The 17,634-nt window shown below is 50.3% G+C and overlaps 1 protein-coding gene across 1 annotated transcript; it reads right to left on the bottom strand.

Annotated features, from left to right (window-relative positions):
- Positions 1-8,525: 8,525 nt before the first annotated feature.
- On the bottom strand, positions 8,526-15,951 carry GEMIN4 (gem nuclear organelle associated protein 4). The gene is made up of 2 exons (XM_070944942.1): positions 15,777-15,951; positions 8,526-11,796 (listed from the first exon to the last, which is right to left on the bottom strand). Exons 1-2 carry the CDS (start codon positions 15,949-15,951, stop codon positions 8,645-8,647), a joined length of 3,327 nt encoding a protein of 1,108 aa, XP_070801043.1. The 3' UTR covers positions 8,526-8,644.
- Between the last annotated feature and the right edge of the window lie 1,683 nt (positions 15,952-17,634).

Raw genomic sequence — 17,634 nt, 5'->3', positions numbered from 1 at the left:
TTCTGGAAGGTCCTCGCACTTACGACCCGACTCATTTGTTTGCTTTTAACACTGATCAGCTGTAGGGCGGCCCTTTGAAGCCCCGCGGCAAGAGTTTAAACAGTTTTTTTCCCTCTAGTCATCAGCTGGGACTCAGGAGGCAGCAATAGATTGGGGGTGGGACCAAATAAAAGGTAAGAATAACGTGGGTGGGTGGGAGGGCAGGGGGGGGGAGAACCAGTTCAGTGACGTCATATCATCACCGCTACCGGTTCAGCCGAACCGGACCGAACCGGGAGGAACCCACCACTGTCCTGGTTGGACAGGAAGTGACGTTTTTTGCTGTCCCCAGCCTCCAGAGCCTCTTGAGGGAGTGGGGAAGGCTGTTTTCGCCCTCCCCAGGTGCATAGAGAAGATCTGGAACCAGGTGAGAAAGAAAACCGGGCCTTACCCACCCCCCGCAGGCCCTCCGGAGGCAGGAAACAGCCTGTTTCCCTACTTCTGGTGGGCCCAGAAGGCCCAAAAATCAGCTGCCCAGCGCGCGCATGCGTGCCAGAGCTGAGCTGGCGTGCCCACTGATATGGCTACGCGTGCCACCTGTGGCACGTGTGCCATAGATTCGCCATCACGGACTTAGAAGAACTAATTTCTAATGCCATTAACAGATGTTCACATTCCTGAAGAATATTCAGAAAAATTGAGGCAGGAAAAGAATGTGGGGTCCTTGGCGTTCTCTTGAGTTTGGTTGGTTTTCTTGCAGACGTTTCATTACCAAACCAGGTAACGTCATCAGTGCTAGAAGGAAAGGAACGATGTATTTTTAACCCTTTTGAAAAATTAAAAAAAATGGGACCAATTGATTTTGAAAAACCATCGCTCGGGCTGATGTCTGAAACCATGAGAGTGACTTGCCAAGGGACGCAACCAGTTTGCATTTATATTATATTGGCCAGGGTATCCGGTTGCACACAAAAATGTGACTTTTTTTATAAAAAAAATATGAAACAGCCCTGAAAAACAGATGAGTAATTAAGGCTAACCAAGCTACAGAGCAAGAAATTGTGAGTTCAAATTCTGCCTTAGCTATGAAAGCTGGCTGGGTGATTTGGGGGGGGGGGCAATCACCAGGAGACGGTGAGTTCCAGTCCTGTCTTAGGCATGAAAACCAGCTGAGAGACTTTAAACCACTTCTTCTCTCTCAGACCAACCTACCTCACAGGGTTGTTGTGGGGCAAAAAGGAGGAAGGAAATTATGTATGTTCACCATTTTGAATTCTGACTTAGCTATGAAAGCCAGCAAGGTGACTTTGGGCCAATCACCAGGAGACAGTGAGTTCTAGTCCTGCCTTAGGCATGACTTTGGGCCAATCCCCAGGAGACAGTGAATTCTAATCCCGCCTCAGGCATGACTTTGGGCCAATCCCCAGGAGACAGTGAATTCTAGTCCCGCCTCAGGCATGACTTTGGGCCAATCCCCAGGAGACAGTGAATTCTAGTCCCACCTTAGGCATGACTTTGGGCCAATCCCCAGGAGACAGTGAGTTCTAGTCCCGCCTTAGGCATGAAAACTGGGTGACTTTGGGCCAAACACCAGGAGACGGTGAGTTCTAGTCCCACCTTAGGCATCAAAACTGGGTAACTTTGGGCCAATCACCAGGAGACAGTAAGTTCTAGTCCCGCCTTAGGCATGACTTTGGGCCAATCCCCAGGAGACAGTGAGTTCTAGTCCCGCCTTAGGCATGACTTTGGGCCAATCCCCAGGAGACACTGAGTTCTAGTCCCGCCTTAGGCATGAAAAGCAGCTGGGTGACCACGAGCCGGTCCCTGTCTCAGCCCAGCCCACGTCACAGGGTGGTGGTTGTAGGGAAAACAGGAGGAACGTGTGTTAGATATGTTTACGCCTTGAGTTATTTGCAAAAATAATAAAGGCAGGATACAAATAAATAATAACATATGGATTGCCTGGGTTTCCAATTCCACTGGATTGTTTCAGCCCTGCACACAACTTGAGCCTTTGATTTTTGGCAACTAATAAACAATTTCAGTGAAGAAATGGTGTTTTTTTATTTTTATTTTTATTTTTCAGTCTTGCTTCATACTTTGATTTTTCTGCTTAACCGATAGTTCTCTGAAAATCCAGAAACCTTAAGTAATGCAGACTTGGTGGCTAGTGGGTAACCTTTCGGAGTTGAAAAGCCATAATAGAAAGTTTTTGTTTTCAAAATATTTCAAGGGAAAATCTTTTCTAGAGTGTTTGAACTCTAGTTCCGGTGGCAGAGGACACATTTCTAGAAAGGCACAATTTCTGGAATGCTTATTCTGGAGGGGAAATGGAAGGAAGGGTTTCCAGATTTCAATCACAGTGTTCTTTTTCAAACTTGGCAAATTTAATGTTTGTTTATGTTTATTATATTTGTATACTGCCCTTCTCCCGAAGGACTTGGGGCGGTGAACAGCCAGCAGATAAAATACAAAAAATACAAAATTTAAAACAATATTAAAATCCAATCAAATTAATTTGGCCCACAGTTAAAACACCCCTCTATTAAAACCCATAATTTAATAATTTAAAATTAAAACAATTTTAAAAAGTTAGCTCAGGTCAGCCCGGCTTGATGAAACAGAAACGTCTTTAGGGCACGGCGGAAAGTGCGCAGATCCGGGATCTGCCGTTTCTCCGGGGGCAACTCGTTCCAGAAGGTATGTGCCCCCTCAGAGAAGGCTCTCCGCCTGGGGGCCACCAGTCGGCATTGTTTGGCCGACGGCACCCTGAGGAGCCCCTCTCTGTCGGAGCGTACTGGTCGGTGGGAGGCTACCGGCGGCAGAAGGCGGTCTCGTAAATACCCGGGTCCTAAGCCATGGAGCGCTCTAAAGGTGGTAACCAATACCTTGAAGCGCACCCGGAAGACCACTGGGAGCCAGTGCAGCTCGCGTAGGAGAGATGTTACATGGGAGCGCGGAGTCGCCCCCATAACCACCCGCGCGGCCGCATTCTGGACCAGTTGGAGCCTCCGGGTGCCCCTCAAGGGGAGCCCCATGTAGAGAGTATTACAGTAGTCCAAGCGGGCTACTTAAGATGGATTGACTTCCAACTCCCAGTATTCCCCTGCCAGCATCTGACCCATTTTTTTCCCCTTCTTAATCAAGAAATACAAATATTATACACGAACCGAAATTGCTTCACCTTTGTGAACCTGGTGCCTTGTAATAAAATATATATATAACCCTCTGCTCTAGCAGGAAACCTTATACCAGTGATGGCTAACCTTTTTGCCATCGCGTGCCAAAAGCGTGGGGAGCATGGGGGGGGTTGCACGCACACGGGCCCACACCCATAATTCAATGCCCCCCCCCCCGACATCCCTGCGCATGCGACCTCCCCGTGCTACCCCGGCTTTTGGCAAGTGACAGCAAAAAGGTTAACGGTGGGGCTGGTAGGCCTGTTTTTCGCCCTCCCCAGGCTCCAGAGGCTTTCTTGGCGCCTGGGGAGGGTGAAAATAGCCTTCCCCATCCTCCCAGAGGCCCTCCGGAGCCAGAAATGGCCCGTTTCCCGACTTCCGGTGGGCCCGGAAGGCCGAAAAATCAGCTGGCCGGCGCGCACATGCGCGCTGGAGCTGAGCTAGGGCAACACTCACATGCCCACAGATATGGCTCCGCGTGCCACCTGTGGCACCCGTGCCATAGGTTCGCCATCAGGGCCCTATACCATTTCAGACAAATGGTTGTCCAATCTCTTCTTTAAAACCTTCAGTATTGGAGCACCCACAACTTCTGGAGGCAAGTAGTTCCACTGATTAATTGTTCTGTCAGGAAATTCCTCCTTAGTTCTAAGTTGCTTCTCTCCTTGATTAGTTTCCATCCGTTGCTTCTTCTCCTGCCTTCAGGTGCTTTGGAGAATAGCTTGACTCCCTCTTCTTTGGGGCAACCCCTGAGATACTGGAAGACTGCTATCATGTCTCCCCTAGTCCTCCTTTTCATTAAACTAGACATGCCCAGTTCCTGCAACCGTTCTTTGTATGTTTTAGCCTCCAGTCCCCTAATCCTCTTGGTTGCTCTTCTCTGCACTCTTTCTAGGATTTCAACATCTATTTCAACTCCCAGAATTCTCTGCCCAGAGTTCTTCAAAGATCAGTGGACTCTTCAATGCTCAGCATTTCCCAGCCTGACTGCTTTAAGAAGGGTGGATTTAATTGTAGGCTGGGGAATTTTGGAAGTCCACCCATCTTAAAGCAGGCTGGCTGGGGAATTCTGGGAGTGGAAGCCCACCCATCTTAAAGCATGCTGCCTGGGGAATTCTGGGAGTGGAAGTCCACCCATCTTAAAGCCTGCCGGCTGGGGAATTCTGGGAGTGGAAGTCCACCCATCTTAAAGCAGGCTGGCTGGGGAATTCTGGGAGTGGAAGTCCACCCATCTTAAAGCATGCTGGCTGGGGAATTCTGGGAGTGGAAGCCCACCCCTCTTAAAGCATGCTGCCTGGGGAATTCTGGGAGTGGAAGTCCACCCATCTTAAAGCCTGCTGGCTGGGGAATTCTGGGAGTGGAAGTCCACCCATCTTAAAGCATGCCGGCTGGGGAATTCTGGGAGTGGAAGTTCCTCCATCTTAAAGCATGCCGGCTGGGGAATTCTGGGAGTGGAAGTCCACCCATCTTAAAGCATGCCGGCTGGGGAATTCTGGGAGTGGAAGTTCCTCCATCTTAAAGCATGCCGGCTGGGGAATTCTGGGAGTGGAAGTCCACCCATCTTAAAGCATGCTGGCTGGGGAATTCTGGGAGTGGAAGCCCATCCCTCTTAAAGCATGCTGCCTGGGGAATTCTGGGAGTTGAAGTCCACCCATCTTAAAGCATGCTGGCTGTGGAATTCTGGGAGTGGAAGTCCACCTATCTTAAAGCATGCTGGCTGTGGAATTCTGGGAGTGGAAGTTCACCCATCTTAAAGCATGCTGGCTGGAGGATTCTGGGAGTGGAAGTCCCTCCATCTTAAAGCAGGCTGCCTGGGGAATTCTGGGAGTGGAAGTTCCTCCATCTTAAAGCATGCCGGCTGGGGAATTCTGGGAGTGGAAGTCCACCCATCTTAAAGCATGCTGGCTGGGGAATTCTGGGAGTGGAAGCCCATCCCTCTTAAAGCATGCTGCCTGGGGAATTCTGGGAGTTGAAGTCCACCCATCTTAAAGCATGCTGGCTGTGGAATTCTGGGAGTGGAAGTCCACCTATCTTAAAGCATGCTGGCTGTGGAATTCTGGGAGTGGAAGTTCACCCATCTTAAAGCATGCTGGCTGGAGGATTCTGGGAGTGGAAGTCCCTCCATCTTAAAGCAGGCTGCCTGGGGAATTCTGGGAGTGGAAGTCCCTCCATCTTAAAGCATGCCAGCTGGGGAATTCTGGGAGTGGAAGTCCACCCATCTTAAAGCAGGCTGCCTGGGGAATTCTGGGAGTTGAAGTCCACCCATCTTAAAGCATGCTGGCTGGGGAATTCTGGGAGTGGAAGTCCACCTATCTTAAAGCATGCTGGCTGGAGGATTCTGGGAGTGGAAGTCCCTCCATCTTAAAGCAGGCTGCCTGGGGAATTCTGGGAGTGGAAGTCCATCCATCTTAAAGCAGGCTGCCTGGGGAATTCTGGGAGTTGAAGTCCACCCATCTTAAAGCATGCTGGCTGGGGAATTCTGGGAGTTGAAGTCCACCCATCTTAAAGCATGACGGCTGGTGAATTCTGGGAGTGGAAGTCCACCTCTCTTAAAGCATTTAAGGGGTTCAATACCACCTGACCCTCTTCCCTTCTCCCCTCACTGGCAACTCACACCAGCCAGGATGGACAAAAGATTCAGACCACCAATGGCGGACTTTGTCTCACCACAAAGCCCACAAACCTCTTCCAGCTCAGACCTCAGCGGGATTTAGGACTGTTTGGTCCAACATGGTGTAGCATCTGACTCCGTCCCAATCAAAAGCAGGCAAGGATCACAGAATTGGACAAATCAGATGGAGGCTTGATAGCCCATCTGTAGCCTAGGCTAGTGTTTTCTCAACCGTGGCAACTTGGAAGTTACGTGGACTTCAACTCCCAGAATTCCCCAGCCAGCAAAGCCAAAAGTTATATAAATATGGTCTGGTTGCCGAGTGCCCAAAATTTGATCATGTGGCCTTGGGGAAGGGGGTGGCAGCTGGAATTTCAAGGTGAAGGCGTGTGAACTTCAACTCCCAGAATCCCTGAGTCAACAAAGCAAAGAATTCTGGGAGTTGAAGTCCACACGCCTTCAAGTGGCCGACACCGGCCTAGACTATTTCCTGCATTTGTTCCTACAACATGAGGATGCCCAACGTTAGCATATACACCCAAAGTACAGAAAGTCCTTGACTTATGGCCATAACTAAGCTCTAAATTACGGTCAAAAGTCACACTGGGTGTGAAGTGGGTGGCCACATATCGACACCCAATTTTACAACTTTTTTTTTTTTGCAGTGGTCATTAAATGAGCACCCCAGTCGTTAAGAGAATGCTGTGCAGGAAACCACAAGTTTCCGGTAAAAAAAAACATTGTAAATTGCAACCACAGCACAAGGCCAACGGTTGTAAATAAGAGCCTTGATAGTACAGTGGTCTAAGGCACCCTGTTATTAAGCTGGTTATTAAGACCAGCTGCCTGCAATTACTGCAGGGTTCGAATCTCGCCAAGGCTCAAGGTTGACTCAGCCTTCCATCCTTTCTAAGGTAGGTAAATTGAGGACCCAGATTGTGGGGGCAATAAGATGACTTTGTATAAATATACAAAAGGATGAAGGCTATTGCTGAGCACATTGTAAGCCGCCCTGAGTCTCCGGAGAAGGGCGGCATATAAATCAAATTAAAAAAAAAAAATATATGGTCCAGTTGCCAAATGTCCCAAATGCGTTCGTGTGGCATTGGGGGAAGGGGGGGAGGGAAGTTCGGGGTGGCAGTTGGAAGTTTAAAACCGGCTCATAAGTAGCCTTAGGCAGGCCCATCGGAACTTAAGAGCGATTGCTTAGCGACCGGTTGTAATTCAAGGACTACCTGTGCACTGTTTAGGGTCTTCCAGTCATATGTTTTCTAATTCGGCCACGTGAAGATGTCTGGACTTCAACTCCCAGAATCCCTCGGCCTTGTGATCTAAATCAGGGGTGTCAAACTCAATTTCATTGAGGGCCTTATCAGGGTTGTTTGACCTTGGGGGGGGGGGGCTGCGGAGGTGTGGCTGGTGGCAGTGGTGGGAGGGAGAGGGAGGAGGTGTGAGAGGGAGAGCGAGGGAGGGAAAGAGGGGGAAAGAGGCCGTTTTGGGCCTAGTAGGCCTCCCTGCAGCCTCCTGGGAGCAAAAACAGGCCGCGGAAGGGGGTGCACCGCACTCCCCCATGTACCGTTTTGGGCCTAGTAGGCCTCCCTGCAGCTTCCAGGGAGCAAAAACGGGCTGCGGAGAGGCTGCATTGCACTCCCCCATGTACCGTTTTGGGCCTAGTAGGCCTCCCTGCAGCCTCCTGGGAGCAAAAACGGGCCACGGAGGGGCTGCATTGCACTCCCCCATGCCCCGTTTTGGGCCTAGTAGGCCTCCCTGCAGCCTCCTGGGAGCAAAAACGGGCTGCGGAGGGGCTGCATTGCACTCCCCCATGCCCCGTTTTGGGCCTAGTACACCTCCCTGCAGCCTCCTGGGAGCAAAAACGGGCTGCGGAGGGGGGGCACCACACACACACCCCATACCCCATTTTGGGCCTAGGAGGCCTCCCTGCACTTGGAGACTCCTGGAAGGGGCGGGGCCAACCAGAATTTAACTACTGGTTTGCCCAAATTGGCTGAATCCCACCACTGGCTGGTGGACATGGGCAGGGTGGGCCAGCTTGATGTCAGTCGTTAAGACTCCGTTTTGGCTGCGACGGCCTCCTGCAGGCCTCTGCCAACAAAAACGGAGCCTCGGGGAGGTTGTGTATGGCCCACCTGGGCTCCGTTTTGGCTGGCAGAGGCACCGTGGGCTGGTTCTTCACTGTTTTCAGGGTGGGCCGAATCTTAAGCACTCTACGGGCCAGATGCGGCCCCCGGGCCTTGAGTTTGACTTTGCCCATGCGTTACGGGCAGTCCTTGTCTTACAATTATTCATTTAGTGACCTTTCGAAGTTACAGTACTGAAAAAAGGGACTTATGTCTGGTTTTCACACTTAACGACCATTGTGGCATCCCCCTGGTCACGTGATCAAAATTTGGGCAGCTGGCGACTGGCATGTACTTAGGACAATTGCGCTGTCTTGAGATCATGTGATCTTCCCTTTTGTGATCTTCCCAGCCAGCTGCTGACAATGGGGAAATTGTCCAATTTGCTTAAGGACCACACGATTCACTGAACGACTGCAAGTGATTTGCTTAAGGATGGGGACAAAAAAAGGCTGTAATATGAGGCAAAACTCACTTCACAACGGTCTCGCTTAGCAATGAAAATGTTTGCAATCCATTGTGGTCGTACATTGAGACTACCCGTCATCTCCTCAGCCCGCCCAACCCCAGCAAATAACCTTCTGGAGAAAGAGATAATAAAGGTTTATTAATAGATCTTGCAAATTTCCCGTTGAGATTTTCTCTCCTCTGCTGAACGCTGCTTTTTTTTGGCTTCTCTCGAACCCCAACCCAGGGCCCTGCCATCCATGCGCCTCCTAAAATCCAAATTTGGATCCTCAGAGCTTATGGAGCTTATGGAGAAGCATGGTGCGCAGCTCCCTGTTGGCGACGTTCTCCACGATGGATTCCAGGAAGTGGGTCTCGTTCGCCTTGCGCAGGGCGCTCCCCAATGATTCATCGAGGTCGTACAGCATCTCGTACTGTGACAGGACCTCCAAGGAGAGGAGCAGGAGAGGTTCCCCGGTCCCGTGGTTGGGTAACATGGCGGCTATGTGAAGCGTGTGGCAGAAGATCTGGATGTAAACAAAAGACAACTCCCGGATGACGTTCTTTTCTTCCGCCGAGTGCCACTGGCCGCGGGCAATGGTCTTCACCGAGCCCAGCAGATCGGATAAACTGAGGCAGTAGAGCCTTCCTATGTGTTTCCACGCCTCTGCTGGCATCCACGTCGTGCCGCTGGAACCACAGAGGAACTGGAAGGCCCGCAAGAGAAGCACGGACAACTGGAGATGATAGGCAAAAGGCCGGAAGTTCAACAACGGTAAATATTGGACGTACTCCAGCGAGTAAGGTACGTAGAGGATCTCTCGTTCCAAGAGACTTTTGATCACATGGACAAGTCTTCTCCACTCGCTTTGGCTACACCACGGAAAGACCTGGACCAGGGCCACCAAAAACCCTTTGCTGAAGAGGTTGACTTCTTCAGGGTTGTCCACGTTAATCACAAGGAGAACGAGCATCTGCTCCCGTAGGGCTGTTGAGACGCAACACGTCTCCAACCAGGCCAGCAACCCACTGCCTGGCCCATAATTTGGGAGTGGACGGGTTGTCCATTCCTCCTCTGGAAGCTTACAGACCTCAAAAAGAGTAGCCGGGACTTCATTCTTGAAATGTTCTCCGAAGACGTTTTTCACGCGGAGGCCGATGGTCCAGTCCAAGACGTTGATCTTCTTGTGCAACCAAGCTACCGATTGGGTCCACAGCTGTGGAGACAAGGAGTCCTTCTGGACCAGAAGGATATCACAAAGCTGTGCTAGGTTGGTGACCACCAAATCTTTGGTCTCCAGGGAACACCTCTCTTGGTCTTGTGGTTGGTGCCAATATTGGCAGAACCCATCCAGGAGTTTGCAGAGAGAAAAGACGAGTGGAAACGGGTGGCAGGTGTGAATCCAACTCTGCTCCAAGGGGACTTTCAAAGCCTTGTCCAGGATTTGCAAGCAGAGCTCAATTCGGGGAGAATCGGACTTTAGGAATGGGAAGATCAAGCTTTGGATGACCTCTGCAGGAGAGAGGAGGGGGCTTGTTCCACTCGGTTGCATGAGATGAACTAGGAACTCTAAAAATTGCTCTTTCTCCTTGGGAGAAGAGAGACGGTCCCAAACCGTCTCTTTCAAACACTCTAGGAGAAAGTTGACAGATACTTCCGGTGGATCCCGAGGTTCTTGGAAGTTCAGAGACGGGAACGAACAGAGGATCTCGGCCAAGTACTGATGGGTTCCCAAGTTGGCGATAGCTAAATTACTGATCTTCTTGATGGTACCTTCTGGGTTGAGGACCACCAGCCGGGAGACTGCAACAATGGCTTTCTTAAAACTTTCCCCAGAGGCACTCTTGATGATCTGGTTGAAGGCCACGTTGAGTTCCTCCTGAAACATTTTTGAGAACGCTACCATCAGCTTGGAAAGGCCTTGTCTGCCCCAAGTCGCCAAAACGCCAGCAATGACTTGGTTCTTATCCGGCAAGGTAAGTTCGGTATAACACTCAAGGATGATCGTGACTATTTTGGTTTGTTCTTCTTGGTTTCTGGATGAATCCTCAGAGGATTCTAGAGATGCGACAGTCTCCAGCAACTTCAAGATCAGTTCTGGATCCTGGAACAGTTCTTTATTCTTAATGAGGCAAGCTGCCCAATCCTTACTCAAGGCCCAGCTTTTCTCCTTAGCAAACACAGAGCACACTTCTTTGTGTCGGTCCATTTTCTTGTCAATGATCATCATGGCTACTGAAGCCACCAGATCGCCGCCGGTGTTCTTCCCCCAAGTCTCAGGGTTGACCTTCTTCAGGAGGTCTGCGATGACTTTGCCCAAATCCAACATCAGTCGGGCTTGGTCGAGGTCCTCTAGACCACAATCACTTGACCTCTTCTGCAAAGATGCCAAGCAATCGAGGAGCCGGTAGCTTTCGTAGCAGACCTGCCGAGGGTCATTCAAGAAGACCTGGAGCTCTGAAGACCACTCCTTCAACAAGGAGAGGAGGAAGCTTAAGTTGAAGAGCACTGATTGCTTGGACAACTTTCCCATGTCCAGCAAACTCATGCTCCTCTCGGCTTCCTTCACCTTGACGTCCAAATCCTTCTTGCTGTATCGGTTTTCACCATCACAGCTCCATAGAGTGACCACCGAGGAGATCTTTTCCAAGTAAGCCTGAGGAGACAATGCCTTCGCTTCGCGCTCGGTGGCCACCAAGGCAGACAAGACATCCACTAAGTTAGCAAGGGCGTAACACTTCATCCTGCTCGATCCGAGGTTATCTTTGATCATTTTGAGCCCTTCGGTCAAAATCGGGAGGGTGAGAGGGACGGCCGAGTTCTCCGGCGTGGACGAAGGGCCGCTCTTGAACCTCTTTGGCGGTTGGCCCAGTTCTTCGGACTCCAAAACATGTTGGTGGGTCACGCTTTGGAAGAGCAGCACCAACCGGTCTTCCTCGCCTCCTTTGTGTTTCATAATCTCCCACCAAACGTCCAAGAAGAACGCCACGTCAGCCGGAGACGTATCCTTGGCAACATACTCTACGAATATCCGAAGCTCTCTTTGGCAAAGGGGATCCGGCAACGCCAGAAGCAGCTGGGCGAAAAGCCGGGGCGCGTTGATCGCCTTGAACAGCTCAAAAAGGACGGTACGGTTGATCTCGGGGATCGCATTGCTGACAGAGAAGAAAGCATCGCTCTTCCACCTTTCATCGGACGGGACGCTCGAGAGGATGATTTTGGACCAGAGGACAACGGCGGCCTTCCTCTTCCAGAGGTTGGGCTGGTGTGGATAAGAAGAATAGGAGGTGCAGATCTCCTGCAGAGCTTCCAGGATGGGTTTGCCCACCACCGACCAGTCGGATTTGGTCAGTTCGGATAACGGTTTAGGGTGGCACAGCCTGGATGCCAGCAGAAATCCTCCGTGCAAGATGGTCACTTCGCCGCAGATGGTGACGGGCCCTGTTGCAAAGAATGAACGATACGGTGAAGAGCAAGCAGGGTGAGCTTAAGGTTTTCTACAGGTAGTCCTCGACTTACGACCACAACGGTGCCCAAAATGTTACGTCGCTAAGTGAGAAATGGGTTAAACAAGCTTGGCCTCGTTTTACGACTTTCCTCACCAGATTTGTGAAGTGAATCGCTGCGGTTCTTAAACTCGTCACACGGTTGTTAAGTGAATCTGAATGTCTATAGAGATTCTCAGCCATCCAGGTTACGGTTGTCCCAAAGGTGTATTTTTCAAGAGGCAACTGGTTTTTCTTTGAAGACATTTCGCTTCTCATCCAAGAAGCTTCTTCAGCTCTGGCTAGATGGATCCTTCCATTCCCCCACCATCCAAGTCAGAGCTGAAGAAGCTTCTTGGATGAGAAGCGAAATGTCTTCAAAGAAAAACCAGAAAATCCAGTTGCCTCTTGAAAAATGCATCTTTGGGTTAAGTGAATTTGCTTGTCAGAAGGTCACAAAAGAGGATCACGTGACCCCGGCACACGGCAACCGTCATAAATGTGAATCAATTGTCAAGCTTCTGAATCTATATCACCTGACCACGAGGATGCAACGGTCAAGTGTGAAAAATGATCATAAGTCACTTTTCTCGGTGCCGTTGTAACTTCAAACGGTCACTAAACGAACTGTTGTTAAGTCGAGGACTACCTGTATTCTAGTGGCCTGGAGAACTCAGGAACTGTAATGGTACAGGGAGTCCTCGACTTATGACCACAACTGGACCCAAAATTTCTCTTGCTAAGGGAGAAATTTGTCAAGCGATTTTTACCCCATGTTGCGGCCTTCCTTGCCACCGTTGTTAAGTGAATCACTACAGTGTTAAGGTAGACACACGGTCGGTAAGTGAATCTGGCTTCCCCATGGACTTTTGCTGCTCAGAAATTCGCATAAGGGGATCACGTGACCCACTCCCCCCCCCCCCCGGGATATGGCAACCGTCATAAATACGAGTCAGTTGCCAAGCCTCGGAATTTTGATTACGTGAACATGGAGATGCAACAATGGTCGTAAGTGTGAAAAACAGCCATAGGTCACTTTTTTTTCAGCGCGGTCAGTGAACGGTCATTAAACAAACTGTTGTAAGTCGAGGACTACCTGCATTTGAGGCATCAGCCTAGAACAGTGATGGCTAACCTTTTTGCCATCGCGTGCCAAAAGCGTGGGGAGCATGGGGGGGGGTTGCACACACGTGTGCCCACACGCATGATTCAATGCCCCGCCACACCCCGCACCCTCACGCATGTGCATGCGACCTCCCTGCACTACCACCGCTTTTGGCACGTGACGGCAAAAAGGTTACCACCGGTAGGCCCATTTTTCGCCCTCCTCAGGCCTCAGAGGCTTTATTGGCGCCTGGGGAGGGTGAAAACAGCCTTCCCCATCCCCTGAGAGGCCCTCTGGAGGCTGGAAACGGCCCATTTCTTGACTTCCGGTGGGCCCGGAAGGCCGAAAAATCAGCTGGCTGGTGCGCACTTGCGCATTGGAGCTGAGCTAGGGCAACGCTCAAATGCCCACAGATATGGCTCCGTGTGCCACAGGTTCACCATCACGGGCCTAGAAAGTGGGAGGTGGCGATTTCTACTCCCGCCACAGGCATAAAAAAAAAATGATTTAATCCTCGGTTGTTGGATAAGACACAAAGGCGATTTCACCCTGCCGTCGGCAAGCCACAATAACTGGGTTTATTCCTCCATGCCCAGATGAACTCATCGGATGGCGGTTGAACATGCTGTGTGTGTAACACAATAGCTATGTTTGCACGACTCTACAGCAGTGGCCAAAATTGTGGAAACCTTTTGGGAAAAGTGTATTTTCTAAAACTAGCTAATAACACCACCTTTTTTGGGGGAGTAGTACCATAAAATTATATATCAATGGAAAGATAATTTAATCCAGAATGTAATGCAATCACTTTTAGGAAGGATTTGCTATTAGAACAGAAGTCACAGTACAAAGAAGAAAAGTGAAACACGTAGAAAAAACGACTGGCTTAAAATTTTTTAATTGGTTAATTTTATGGGTAAGGGGTTTTAAATTGGGGGAAGCCAATATAGATTTAATTATGTTTTAAAGTATTTTAATGTTTATATTGTATGTTTTTTAATCCTGGCTGTTCACCGTCCCGAGTCCTGCGGGAGAGGAGGGGTATAAAAATTTAATAAATGAAATGAAAATGAAATGAAATGAGATATACAGAAATGATCCCCATGTCAGTTAATCCTTCATTGGGTAACCTTCAGCATGAATGACGGCCTTACAACGTCTTCCCATGGAGGGAACCCAGTCTTTTAGTTCTGCAGCTGTTCTAATGTGAAACCAAGATTGAATGATGGCTTCGATTAACTGGGTTTTATTGCTGGCTTACTTCTGACTAACAAGTTTCTCCATAGATTTTCAATTGGGTGAAGGTCTGGGCTATTCCCAGGCCGTTCCAGGAGTGGAATAGGATTATCTTGAAACTCCAAAAAAAGAAAAAAGTGGTGTTATTAACCAACAAATCTCAAAAATACAACTTTTCCCAAAAGGTTTCCACAATTTTGGCCATGGCTGTATTTGAGACAAAGCTGGGTGGATCCCCACCCAAGTGATCGTGATTGAATGAACTCAGGAAAATAGGCTAAAAGGAACTGAGATCAAACATGTGGTGCCGCTGTCCATTCAGTCCTTAAGTGAACCAAGCCCAGTCCCAAAATCAGGCAAGATGGCAGGAAGGAGGAAGAGGAAGTAGAGAAGGCTCTGTCCTCAACTCCGGCCCTGTCCTACCTTGCAGGGTTGTTGGGAGGAGGAACATGGAGGACAGCGCCATGTGTTGCTGAGAAGGGGAGGGGAAGAGGGGGGGAAGGAAGGAAGGAGAAATGAGAGGCAGAGGGAAAGAGAGGTAAAGAGGGAGGGAGGAGAAATGGGGAGTTGGACGGTGGGGGGAGGAATAATATAAAGTGTATGGAGGAAAGGAAGGAAGCAAGCATGGGGGGGAAAGAGGGAAGGAGAAAGAAAGAGGGAGGGAGAAAGAAATGATGGATAGAAAGGGAGAGGGAGAGGGATATAGAGGAAGGAAGGAAAGAAGGGAGGGGGGGAGAAAGGAAGGAGGGATAGAAAAGGGAAGGGAGAGGGGGAAGATAAAGAGGGAAGAAGGGAGAAAAGGTGGATTAGGGGGATGGAGAAAAGAAAGGAAGGAAGGTTAGCAGAATGAAGAGGAAGAGAGGGAGGGAAGAAAGAAAGGAAAGTGGGGAAGAAGGAAGAAAGGAGAAATCAGACAAAGGATGGATAAAGGGAAGGGAGGGAGGGAGGAAAGGGGAGGAAATAAGAAAGGACAGAAAAGATGGAGGAAGGATGGCTAGAGAAGGGAAGGAAGGAATGGAGGGAAGGAGGGAAAGGAAGGAAGGAGAGATCAGATGAATGATGAAGAGAGGAAGGAAGGAAGAAAAAAGACTGGAAGGAAAGAAGGGAAAGGGAAAATATGGGAGGGAAGGAAGGAAGGAAGGGGAAGAAGAAAAAGAAAGAAAAAGGAAGGAAGAAAGAAAGGAGGGAGTATTAAGGAGAAAAGGGAGGGAGAGAAATAACAAAAGTAAAAGGAATTAAGGAAGGAAGAGAAAGAAAGAAACAAAGAGAGGGAGGAAGGAAGGAAGGAAAGAAGGAAGGAAGGAGTATGAAGGAGAAAAGGGATGGAAGGAAATAACAAAAGTAAAAGGAAGGAAGGAAGGAAGAGAAAGAAAGAAACAAAGAGAGGGAGGAAAGAAGGAAGGAAGGAAGGAAGGAGTATGAAGGAGAAAAGGGCGGGAAGGAAATAACAAAAGTAAAAGAAAGGAAGAAAGGAAGAAAGGGAGGGAGGGAGGGAGGAAGGAAGAAAAGAAGGAAGAAGTATTCAGGAGAAAAGGGAGGGAGAGAAATAACAAAAGGAAAAGGAAGGGAAGGCTCTCCTTCCTCGGCCGACCCACCTACGTCCATGGCTGCCGCCGGGTCCCCTCCCCACGCGGCTCCTGCCTGCCGAGCCAAGGCGCAGGCATGGTCGAGATCCGGGCTGCGCGGCCGCCTCTTGCCGCCCGCGGGCTCCGCCAAGCCAGCCGAGCCGAGCGCCTGGGCATCGCCGGCCCCGCACACGAGCCGAGCCATTGTGCGCTCAGGGCGCAGCGGCCACGGCACAAGGCGCGCCTGCCCAGCACCAGCCGCTTCCCCGGCCTCCCTCCCCGGCTCCGCCCGCCCGCCTCCTCCTCCTCCTCCTCCTCCTCCGGCCCCGGCTCAGCCAGCGAGACGGGGCAGCTCAAAGCCAAGCACCGTCGGAAGAGCTACCTCTGCCGGCTCCTGCGCAACACCGCACGCCGCGCCCGAGCCGGCTCGCTCCCCGCCTACACCTGCTGGTAACTGCGCCCCCGCGCCTAGGATCGCGCTGCGCGGCTCGGCATAGGATCGCGTTGCGCGCGGGGGTTGGTTCCCCTGCCCTCCCCCCCGGACCAAGGGACAGGGCGGGAAGCTCGGCATCCCACTCCCACTCCCGCGCGCGCTGACTTTTACGCACGGTTTCTGGGAGGTTTGTCCTTTGGAGACGCTTTCCCCGAATCGGAATAGAGCTGGCCCCGGAAGGGAGCTTGGAGGTCGTCTAGTCCAGCCTCCTGCTCAAGCAGGAGCCCATAGAGTTCTTGGCCATTTCAATCAATCAATCAATCAATCAATCAGAGCTGGGAAGGGAGGACTCCTAATCCAGCCACCCTACACCATTTGAATCAATCAATCAATCAATTAATCACTCAGAATAGAGCTGGGAAGGGAGCTTGGAGGTCGTCTAGTCCAGCCTCCTGCTCAAGCAGGAACCCATAGAATTCTTGGCCATTTCAATTAATCAATCAATCAATCAATCAATCAATCAATCAATCAGAGCTGGGAAGGGAGGACTCCTAATCCAGCCACTTTACTCCATTTGAATCAATCACTCAGAATAGAGCTGGGAAGGGAGCTTGGAGGTCATCTAGTCCAGCCTCCTGCTCAAGCAGGAACCCATAGAGTTCTTGGCCATTTCAATCAATCAATCAATCAATCAATCAATCAATCAATCAGAGCTGGGAAGGGAGGACTCCTAATCCACCCACCTTACACCATTTTAATCAATCAATCAATCAATCGTTCAAGAGCTGGAAGGGAGCTTGGAGGTCTTCTGGTCCAGCAGGTGACCCTAGAATCCTTGATCATTTCAATCAATCAATCAATCACTCAATCAATCAGAGCTAGGAATGGAGGGCTCCTAATCCAGCCACTTTGCACCATTTTAATCAATCACTCAGAATAGAGCTGGGAAGGGAGCTTGGAGGTCATCTAGTCCAGCTCCCTGCTGAAGCAGGAGACCCTAGACCAGGGGAATCAAACCCGAGTTGTCACATTGTCATCACGTGACGTATCACAACTCCCCCTCCTTTCACTAAACCACAAAGAGAAAGAGGAAAATTGTGGGGTCCTTGGTGGTCTCCGAGTCTGGTGGGGTTTTCTCGTAGACATTTCATGACCCAACTAGATAACGTCATCAGTGCTAGAAGGGAGTGAGGTTTGTAGAGCGAAGGAGGAGGAGAAAGAGGAGGAGGAGGAGGAGGGAGAGGAAAAAAGAACGGCAGAAGGACTGTGATTGCGAGTCCTTGGTGCTCTCTGAGCTTGTAGACATTTCATGACCCAACTAGGCAATATCATCACTGCTAGAAGGGAGTGAGGTGTGTGGAGTGAAGAAGAAGGGGAGGAGGAGGAGGAGAAGAAAAAGGGAAAGGAGGAGGAGGAGGACCACTGTGGGGTCCTTGATGCTCTCTGAGCTTGGCT

The sequence above is a fragment of the Pituophis catenifer genome, unplaced genomic scaffold, assembly GCF_029215685.1.
Source record: "Pituophis catenifer annectens isolate HBS135680 unplaced genomic scaffold, rPitCat1.0.hap2 SCAF_1, whole genome shotgun sequence".
NCBI classification, from domain to species: Eukaryota; Metazoa; Chordata; class Lepidosauria; order Squamata; family Colubridae; genus Pituophis; species Pituophis catenifer.
Note: the sequence above shows the minus strand (reverse complement) of the source record. Positions and strands in the feature narration are given on the sequence as shown.

Coding starts and splice junctions, on each gene's coding strand:
- GEMIN4 (XM_070944942.1), bottom strand. CDS start 15,951: ATGGCTCGGCTCGTGTGCGGGGCCGGCGATGCCCAGGCGCTCGGCTCG. Junction 11,797..15,776: donor GGCGGCAGCCATGGACGTAG/GTGGGTCGGCCG, acceptor TCTTTGCAACAG/GGCCCGTCACCATCTGCGGC.